The sequence below is a fragment of the Amblyomma maculatum genome, chromosome 7 (assembly GCF_055883805.1).
Source record: "Amblyomma maculatum isolate TAMU_Amacu chromosome 7, ASM5588380v1, whole genome shotgun sequence".
NCBI classification, from domain to species: domain Eukaryota; kingdom Metazoa; phylum Arthropoda; class Arachnida; order Ixodida; family Ixodidae; genus Amblyomma; species Amblyomma maculatum.
In genome coordinates, this window is record NC_139350.1 from 103,779,187 (window position 1) to 103,790,186 (window position 11,000).

Consider the following 11,000-nt stretch of genomic DNA (forward strand, 5'->3'; position numbering starts at 1 on the left):
CCTTCACTGCAGGGACATAATCCGGCTGGGCATATTTCCTAACGTATTACTGCTGTTTGCAAATCTCCTGGGAAAATAAAAGTCCTATAGGTATGTTCCTCTATCCGAATACTCTACTACAGACTGGACATTGTGGTTATGTGCATGCGACATGTGATAGATTAAAAGGCCAGACTGATCTTTCATGGCGGACAGGATAGGCGGTCAGCCAGTTTGCGACATAACTTTAGAGGGTTTTGTTTTTGGACGTTTACCAGGTTTGCAGCGTAATTTAACGGTATAGCTCTACTAAACTCGAAAGCCTATTTCCGTGTCATGCAAAGAATTTGACCTTGAAATTACCTTCAGTCAATCTGGTGACTGAACAATGTATGGAAACGTTATCGCGTAATCACTTTGTTCAGAATAGCTGTCGTGCACCTGTTTCGACAATTGGGAATCATGAGCCGAGCACATCGCATCGTGATGCTCATAATGCTTGGAAACTTCAGTGTCACTAACGGATGGAGGAATCATATCACTTGGCGGGTACAGCTCAGCGACGAAATGAATTTGTGACTCAGGCTAGGAGAGACCCCATAATGGAAGGCTCCTGAAAGTTCCACTACGTTGATTACTTTATCGTGCACTGACATGGCCCGACACATGGACGGCTTGCTTTTCGCCATTATAGAAAAGCAGCCGCCGCATTAGTGACTCGAGCCCGTGTCAACAGAGTGGAAATTTGTGTTATTTCATGCATTACCTTGTGGCTTTTTGTTAGCTTGTTGGCTCTTGTTAGCGCTGTTTGATTGCGAAGGCAATACTAGGCCTGGTCTAACCGCTCGTCACTTTGTGCTTTGTCCGTGTCCGTGGTTCCCATATTAAAAATCAGCCTGCCTTGGCGTTTAAATTCACGCCACAGTACGCCACGAGCACGAGCTGCCAACTCATAGGGGAGGGTGATATCAAAATTAGCCTGCCAGAAGTGTTTGCATTCCGTTACCCATATGACACACAGGTTGGTAGGAGAATAATTCAGCAGGCAAAAGAAGATTCCGCTGTTGCTTTCGCCATTCAACTAGGGTTAACCATAGCTAAACCACAACTAATTTTTAGCCCCAATTTCAATCTCGCATTCTTGGGCATAATGGTTGATCGCCCTGACCACACACCCTACTTGCAATGATGTCGTTTTCAAACATGATTCCAAGCGTCGACGTATGTACAGGATGGTAGAGACATCGCCAGAATGTGCCACGGAATCTTGGACTTCCACTCCTTCACCAGGAGCGGTGACCTGTGAACTAGACGCTCAGGAGATCAAGATGCGGGAATTGAAGCTTCGCGCCTATGGACAGCAGCAAACAGGGAAACGGTTGGTGACGAAATTTCATCCCGATTGATACTCCGAGCGGGAGCAAGAAGTATGCTGGCACTGAATGTCGTCTAGTGGGCATTTCTGATTCATTTTTTTCTTCTTTTTCTTGCCCAAATAAGTTGACCTATCAAATCGTTGTCTTATCCAAACCTGTCGTTTAGTCATTCAATTTTTCTGACAAGGTTCTTCTCCGCTTAGTGCCATATTCGTGAAACAGTCTGAAGATGTGTCCTAAAACTTGTTAATTTGAGAATAGCGTGACTCCTCAAATACAATGCTTAACAGTTTCCCTTCGTTACTACGTGGCGAAAAAACCAATCTCCTCCAATTTCTACTTTACTTGAATATTTTATATTTTATACTGGTGGCAGTCGTTCCCTCTAACGCCTGCACGTATGATTGTTTTGCGTAATTTAATATAAATCCGGCCGTACAATTTCAATCGCTCGCTTTGTTCAGTCTCAATAAGCGATGTACTACGCCACTTTTTCTAAATTAGGAGTTCGTTTTAGGGATTAGTAGTGCAAATAAAAATATACGTCGTTTACACGGCGCAGTGAAAACTTAATCTTGTGCAACACCAAGCAACATTTTCTAGTGCTGAGAGGAACCTTCAATGCGCTAGCTAACGTTTCGACATGGGAACTTATCTTCGTCCAGGTGAAGACAAGCCCGGAGGAAGGCATGTTATCCAGGCGAAACTTTCGCTTGCGTACTGAGGCTTTCCCACAACCATCTGTTTTATTTTTTTTGTACTAGATGTCCAGCAGGAAAAAGTTTTCTTTGCTATTCTTGAAATGGGGGCAGCACTGGCTCTATGCGTGGTTACGTCTGGCAACGGTGTTTCTTTGTGTTACGTGACTAATGTGACAAAATGACTTGATGCTCTGTCTGATAGGGCTTTGAGACAGTACTAGTAATCATTGTGGATGCAGGATCAAATCCTGCCTCGGCGGCTGCTTTTCGATCGAGGCGAAAGGCACGGCGCCAATGTGCTGTGCGATGTCAGTGCACGTTAAAGAACCTCAGGGGTCGAAATTTTTGGAGTCCTCCACTACGGCGTCTCTCATAGCCTGAGTCGGTTTGGGACGTTAAAACCCCGCAAACCAAGTAGTAATTATTAGCAAGTTTTGGAATTTCAGGTAGGTTTCTGCGGTGCTTTAGATTTTGCACCGATGACACCGTATCATGGCGTGGTTACCGAATTCAGAGTTTTTAGAAAATGGTATTTTTTGCTCAAAATTTTACAGTAAACTAACGTTAGAACACGCATTATCGGTCATGAGGCAAATTTGTTTCATGTGCCTCTTTCATGACATAAGAAGAAACGTAATATGACACAGCGCTGAACAAGAAATCGAAGGGCTTTGCATATATCTATGCTAGACCTAGACTAACGGCTGCAGCGTGGGATGTATGTACATCTAGTTGTGACTGACGCCACAAATCGAGGAGCGGACAAGGAATAACATATGACGCGAAAGCCCAGAGTGTCTATTGCGCTATTCGCAAATAGCTTGGTGCCACCAAATGGCTCAAGTTGCAACTCTATTAGATGGAATCAGCCGTTAGAATGCGTTAAATCGGAATACCTGCAATGTGCCGCTTACAAAACAATTCGCGTAAATGCTAACTTTGGTTTCATTCATGTCCCGGGAAGAACTAGTCTGTGGGATGCATGGAGGCCGCACCATTCTTTTCTTACATTATTAATGAATACCATCGCAGCGCTGCATTTCGGGAGCAGGTGTGGCGTCCAGTTTGATGCCCAAGAAGTGCACGCATAATGTTTATCAGCCGAGTGAACACCGGGCTGATTTTCTTGGAGAGCATGAAAGCAATGCTCTTCTGCATTTCGACTATTGTTCAACAAAAATGCACCTGGCGCCCTTATGTAGACAGGTATGATTTCTTAAGGTCGTAGTCATGCTCCGTCAACCTAATGCTCAGGCTGCTGTCAGGCTGTGCCTATAAATATCTTGCCCTTTGACGGGGAGACTACGAACGATTCGCCATCCACCGATTTGTGCTCCTTTGCTATTACAGCTCTTTCTCATCATGTTTTGAAAGCTAAGCTCCTGTTTGCAGAGTTTCGCGTTGCCGTGGCCATTGCAGTAACAGTAGCAGCCACGGTCGCTGATGTAGACCAGTTGCCTGGGAAAAGCCTCGGAGGGTTCTTACTGTACAAAGGGGGCATGGGTTACCCAGGAATGAAGGCAAGCCAAGAGAAGAGGAGGGCGCAGTGCATTTGTAACAGTTCAAGCCTGTTTCATTACATAGCTAGATCTGTCAAGAACCCATTCGATACATTTTGCGTAGTGCAATACTGTGGTGGTAGTAGTAGTCAATGTAGGGTCGTAACCTCGGAGAGTAACAGAAGGATCGTTCTTCATTGGAAGAAGAGGGTTTACTAAGAATGGACGAGCAGTTGCGAGAGTGAGAAATGAGCAGTTGTAGGGAAGTACTAGAATTTTCCCTTTATAGTAACAGCTTTTCAGCGCCCTTTCCCTAGGTTTCATGTTTTAGTTGTAGGAAACTGAACTAGAGTTACTATGTAGTAAATCTAAATAGAACAAGCAAGTTCTATGCAAATATATATCTGGGTGTCACTCGTGAATCATTTACCTCCCCCACAGAGCTCAATGAGCTACCTGTATATATTGCGCGACACCACGGCCCATATGAGCCCCCACGCCTAGCTTTATATATGGCATCACCGTCACCAGGAAAAATAAATCCTGGTGGATGAGCCGATGACGAGTGTTAGAAACTATAAGAGCCCTCGGCGGAGCCAACACACTGCTTTGGCCCAATATTGTCGTTATCGGCATCTCTGGCCTGATCTGATGGAGGAAAACCGACAGCCGCGTTTTCGCATTCTCCCCTTAGCTTTCACTTCCCTATTTTTTTTTTAACAATCCTGTCTCCTCGTTTGTTTGCTTTTCCCCTTTTTTCTGTCTACGAAGGTTAAACTTGTGGGGTATGAAAACCCTATGTAATGCAATATTAGGCTGTAGTTATAGTGCACAGCTGGCATGGGCAAGATTTGTATGCGAGACCTTGTACAGCCCCCTTGTGCATCACGGTGAATAACTAGCGCTATAGCTCCTGTCATTCATTTTTTTATGAATATGATGGTCCTTGGAAAAGGAGGCGGCCCGATGTAACATCCGTTTTTCCGAAAGCAGAACTATTTTGTTTAGTTACTCTTAGTGAAAAGGAACAAAAATAAGCGATAATCTCCTTGCTATTAAATCTTGAAAAATCGGTGGCAGATGCCTTTGGTGCAGAATAAATGGTGACAAATAGCGAGCACGGACCTCTTGCTTGCACACGACTCTAATGCGCAATTCACAAACCTGTCTAATATAAAGTCTACGGAGCACATATAAAGCCGCCTCCATCACTGCGCTCCGATCCTTGGCCACAATCCGAAGTGAGATTTTAAAAACTGGCTCCATACCCCTGAACAAAAAAGAATGCTTCAAGGTCTTGTCGATAAAAATGCAAGTGTCCACAGCATAAACTTCATAAAAACAAATCAATCGCGGTAAAGCACATTGTCCTTACATTTGCCTTCAGTACTCTCCTTGCCTTAATTGATATTGGCGACCTGAGAATTAACGTTGAACACTACATACCCAATTTGTGATGGTGCTTCAAGTGCCAGAACCCGGACCCTCAGACTTCTCGCGGCCGCTAGACATGGGCGAAATGAGCCTCAAAAGAGCATTCAACCAAAGTCTGTGCGGAAACTACTTTCCTCTGGGGTCACTGTAAAGGAGAACCCCTGGTTTACTACATGTCTTGCCTTACCTGGGAGAGAGCAAAAAAGTGATCTCACACAAAAGAACTTGATAATATAGGAGTTAGAGAATTACACAATCAGAACAAAAGCTTTCTTCTAGCTCCGCGCATTTCAGTTCTGAGCAGAAAAGTTATTTCGAAACAGTGCGACTGGGCGGGGAGGGGGGCTACACTGCTTTTCGGCCCAAGCCACACAAAATGAGCCTGCGGCATCGTAAACCACGCCCCAGGCAGAAGCAGGCTGCACCGGTCTACCACCTCAAAAGAAGGGTTTGGCATTTTGCGGGTCGGCGAGAGTGAAGGTCTCTTCCCCAAGAGGCGAGGCCAAAGACACGAATAATGGAGGAGGCGGGGAGAGGAGGTTAAGCATGGCTTGAACCAAGTGATAGAAAGGTGTGAGTGTTTCAGCGCATTTTTCTGCGGACACCTGGATTTAATGTTCCGCCGTCACAACGTTCCAACGAGCCTTCTTTCTTCGCAACTCGCTATTGTCTTTCGCCTCTACCAACTACGTTATCTGTCTTCTTCTTCTTCTTCCTTTCCTTCGTCTTATTTTGCAGTTTTTTTTACTGCTTCTTTCTCTTCTTCTTTCTTTTCTTATTTTTCTTCTTCTTCTTTTCCTTATTTTTTCTTCTTTCCTCCTCCAATACCTGGCCCAGCTCTCGGTCTATACCACGTGACAGTTGTTAGGCAGTGGCGCGACGCCCTGCGGAGCATACGGAACACGGTGCCACGCCGACGTCTTGACACCCTAGCGCAGTGTAGCTTTCGCTCTTAAATATGTCTGCGGCATTGATTTAGCACCTTTAACAGGCAATGAATACCAGCGTAGGTGGCGCTATGCCGTCGATGTCGGACGGATTGTGCCGCTTCCTGATTTGCTTAAAAGGGACAGGCCCCGAGTGGTAGCAATGCAAAAGGCTAACCAGTTATTTCTCCATTAATACACAAAAGTAATATATTACATGAAAAATATTTCACGGTAATCTCGACAATAGAGGATCTGCTTTTGCAAAATAAAATCTTGTAGTCGGAGATTTTGACGCCCATTCATCTCTTTGGGGTAGCGATAAGGCAGATAATCTATAGAACAACTTTGATAGAATATTTTTTGAGCAACAAATTTGTTTATAGAGCTCGGATAAGACTAATTATTGCTTCTCAATATCATATAGAATCAGATCTACAGATATGTCGATTAGTTGACCTTCTAATTTTACCGATATAAAAGAAAAGAGGAGGAAGCAACTTTATTCAACGATTTACTAAGCGTCAAGAATGTCCTGGGCCAGGGTCAACAAGGCCAACTGACCATTCAGCTGGTCAGATGCTGACCAAGTCCGCCACGTTAGGGGAGGAGGGTGTGGAGAGTGGGGTGATTTAAGGGCAACAGGGAATGAAAACATACACTGCTCCAAATTTGCATAGTATCGGAACAATTAAAGGAAAGTGTTAGACAATCCATACCTATGCGATCACCCATCTGCATGATCAGTGTATCATCCTCACATCAATCATACCTCAGGATTCCTTGTGGTGGAACACCATTTAGGTGACTGGCAATATTTTTGATAAGCCGGTTAGATGCAGTTCAGAGTACCGTGGCGTAGACAAAATCAATGAAATCTCGACTACATGCATTCCTGCTGCACGCCTGTCAATTTCCAAGTTCAAAGGAGGAGAAATTTTGGTGTACACGAGAATGTAGAGACGCGAACAAAAAATGCAGAACAAAGTCTGGGGTCCCTTTCTAAGATACCCAGCGCATGAATACCTTTCAATTTAAAAAAAAAAAAAAGGCGAGCAGAAGCATGCCACATCCGTCAAAATATTGAGAAATTGTCATGTCACAATTGTATCTACTCCACGAGCTCCTTTATCACCTAGGAAAAATGTGGAAGTATGTTGGAAGGCTGACTAGCTGCTACTCGCCGTTTACAGTTCTTTTTGATTGCCAGACATATTAGGGGAATACTTAGCCGCAGTTTCCAGTTCTTCACTCCATGCACAATCCCTTTAGAAGCAAAAAAAGATCCATGAAATACGAACGCTGCCAATAAATGAAAGGCACGTACAAAGCCTATGATAGTTTCACTAATCCAATAAATCAAGACTACTATCTCATGGTAAGCTAACCGCTCCAGGGAGTGATGAATTACTTTTCTGAATGCTGGCGCAACAATCTTTGTAGTTGCACAACTGATGAATTTAACAGAATAATGATAGGAGGAAAAATATTCGAGACCTGGGAGAGCAACCGTTAGTGTCTTTTCTGAAACCTGGAAAACCGACAATCTCACGTAGTAGTAGTAGGCCTGTACGCACTGAGAAGCTGCCAAGGCAAATAGTCGTCGCAATATTCGGGTAACTTTTGTTCTACATTCACAAGCACTTCTCGACATTATGAGGGTAGATAGGAAGAAGTGTCAACTGTCTACCTGGTTCGTCTTGATAATACTCCCTGTGAAGCATTCAGGAATAAAGAGCACTGCCTGTCCGTCTTTTTCGATCAGTAGTAATTGAAGAGCAGGCCTGGAGGTACGGCATTCTCAGTGGGCTAGTATATCTAGGCATCCACTGTGGGATGTTGGCTTCCTGGCTGATTTCCTTGCAAACCATGCATTTACTGCGCGCTTAGGAGTCAACCCGTTCGAGCACTTTGTTCGGGAAAGTAATGTCTCAAATCATTATCTTAAGCATTACTACATTTGTTGTTCAAAGGAATTATAACGCCACATTAATCCGCGAATTCATAATATATCCGTTATAAATAAACAAGCGAGCCCCTATTGCTTGTGTTTTCGAGATATGGCAAGCGCTTTTCCCGCATTCCGAACATCAAGCTTCGAAAATAACTCGTGAATGTGAAAGTAAAACAGGCAATAGAAAAAATTCCGGTTCCCCCAAGTGTACTTGGGCGAACCGGAAATTTCTCAAGATTGTTTACCGACCACGAACATGGCGTAAGGAACAACCACTCAATGAACGCCAATGTGAGCCATGCGCTAGAACACGCTAAATGACTGGAAGAAACCACTATTGTTGCCAAAGGAATGAACTTAATAAATTGGCGGCTGCGGGAATCTCTAATCATTCTTCCAACGCTAGCTGCCATGATCCGGATGCAAACGACTACGATAGACATTTGCTCATACTCGTTATGTCACGTCTTGCGTATGCAAGTGATCACAATGTCTTGTCCAGAGGAGAGAACAAAAAACCCATAAAGTGTTTCGAAACGTCTAGAACTTTGGAATTGGCCATTGACCACTATTCACTTCCTTCATGGTGTATCTATTCAGTTTGTGTTCACCATCACTTGATAGCTTCCACAACCCGGAATATATAGACGCGCGAGAAAAGGTTTCCAGATTAATATAAATTGACCACATGGAAGGGCAAAAAAGGGCTCCATTTCTCCCCACAGATGTCAGTAGCATTTCTGTTTTTGCTGAAACGACGATTACAGTCTGATCCTAACCTACACCAGAAAAAGAAAAAAGCATTCTACCTATTATAAGCGGAAACAATTTTCTAAATTTCATATTTGAAAAGTTGTCTCTACCATGTACAAACAACCGCGAAATTAAGCGTCTTATTCCTTCAATATACTCAAGGTACTCTCGCGTATATACTGAGGGTCGAACAGAAGTGCTCTTACACATCTATCACTCAATTCTACCTTCAACCTTACATTATGGAAGTGTAGTATGTGGGTCTCTGTGAATATATATTAAACGCCTCGTCCCGGCACAAAACCTGTGTTTACACCTCACCGTGAGCGTACAAATTATCACTCATTAATAGCATTAGCGTAAGAACTGATGGACCGTCCCTCGCGGACATAACAGCACTCACGACCGCGCAAACATACTGAAAATGTTTCTTCCAAACAACCTTTGTTATCTTATCGTGACAAGGTGCACATCTAGAACACTCTTCTGTTTACCCAAATTGATCAATCCTTTGGTACTCAGTATTGTCAAAACCAAAGCAAAACCGTACGTAGTAAAACCGTAATATAGCAAGACAGCCACATTGGGTATCAGTTTTTACTGATGAATTCAGGTTCGTGGAGCTGTCCAGAAAATAAATACGATAAAAAGCAGAACAGTCTACTCTGACTTGTTGAACCCAACACAGCACTCCAGTCAAGAGACGCAGTTCTATGTTTCGCATTAGACATCATACATAAGATAGAACAGTCGGAGCGCAAAGGCATAAAATATGACTTCGCTATTTCTCAAGCCATGTCGACATAGATGGTTACGAAAGAGGTGGTGCAAAACACAAGCACAGACTTATGAAATAAAAATATTTATATAGGCTCTGAAGACTGCGTGTAGTTAATATGCATTAAATCGAAATATAAATGGCAGAAGTCTAGGGTCCACGAACGAAAGAAAAACTCAATTTAGTGAAGTCTAGTTTAGGATAATGTAAGCCCTGGAAGCACCAAGAGCGGTCTTATTTGATGTAACGTTATTCCGCCTTGATATTGGTCACACATTCCTTGCAAACAACGTTTCTAACAAAAAATGTCGAACGTTTTTGTGAAAAACTTCCAGTAAATCACGTTTAAATGCTTCAAGATAATCCAAAAAACCGCGAAAAATATTTCAGTCAATTTTACGATAAATGATCAGCTTCTCGCCCAATGTTCCTTTTATGTGAATATACCAAATACTTAGGATGTCTAAAAAAAGAGCATGTGTTAATCAAATTCTAAACTAAAACAGCGGCACAATATTTACATACTACCAACAAAATTCCTACGCTCCAGATTGGCATAATAGCCTTAGTCCCTTACCGCCATAGCGCCACCAGTTCCAGCACAACACGCACAGTTATATCCATATAAGCCCGAAAGAAAATACTTTTGTGCCTGTCATAAGGTCTCTCTTAAAGCAGTTATAATTGAGCGCCTGTGTTAGAGAAGCCATTTACCCTTGCGATAAATGAACCTGAAAAATCAAGTGCTTCGAGAAATAGTATTCACTTGCTACAGCAATAATTCAAAATGACAACTGAACTTTATACATGTTATGATATCAACACGATGTGCAGGGCGGTTTCCCCATTGCAAAAAGGCGGCGAGAGGCAGGTTGCTCTAACCTCAACACGGACGCCGGCCATTGAATAGGATGCCGGCTATTGAAGAGGACGCCAAGGGAGATGGGTCCAGCCCTGCGAAGACACGAGCCGGCCAACAGCGACGAGCAGGACGAAGCGGCCGCACCGAAGGGTGCATGATAAATTTGGGTCTTGGAGCCGACTCCGTGTTTCAGTGATTTCTTCCAATGTTACGATTGGACAGCCTAAATACAGCCAGAACTGTTGTTACAATACACAGATGTAACCACGCCATTTTATCTTAGCGCCAAATTTGTAACCAAACAGAACAGCTGAAGGCCACAAAAGTTTGGCACTTTTGCCTGGCCTTGAATTGATCCGTGCTTTCCAAAGAAATAAATACATTGTTCAATAGATGTTCACAATGTTTCTATAAATTTTATAGCTATATTGTCCTTGTTAGAGTAGCTTTAGTGCAATCTCGCCTAGAAGTCAGCTAAAACGTTGCAGTCACGCTTTGCTTTTTAGAACCCCTAGAAAAATAGACAAAATTTGTGCCACAGAAGGTTATTAAAGAATTCCTATTTAACTTTCCAAACACATGTTTTTATCTTCTTCACGCAAGATAACACGCACTCAGGGAACAAACTGAAACTGACAGTGAAAAAAGTTCCAATCCAGTATCTGCCTGATGCAAGAGATGTATCCGCCGCAGTTTATAACCTGCCGCGTGCCCAATTAAAGGGTTGATATCGGATGT

The 11,000-nt window shown here is 43.2% G+C and overlaps 1 protein-coding gene across 2 annotated transcripts in view; it reads left to right on the top strand.

The window, feature by feature from the left end:
- LOC146184233 (uncharacterized) overlaps positions 1–10,654 on the top strand; it is a 32,191-nt gene extending 21,537 nt beyond the window's left edge. The window contains exons 4-5 of one of the 2 annotated variants that reach the window (XM_084609306.1): positions 1,211–1,357; positions 10,235–10,654. In XM_084609306.1, the coding sequence (XP_084465432.1) occupies positions 1,211–1,357; positions 10,235–10,310 (223 nt within the window). In that variant the 3' untranslated portion in view covers positions 10,311–10,654. The remainder of the gene's footprint in view (positions 1–1,210; positions 1,358–10,234) is intronic. The other variant, XM_084609307.1, reaches the window with a different exon arrangement.
- Positions 10,655–11,000: the final 346 nt, after the last annotated feature.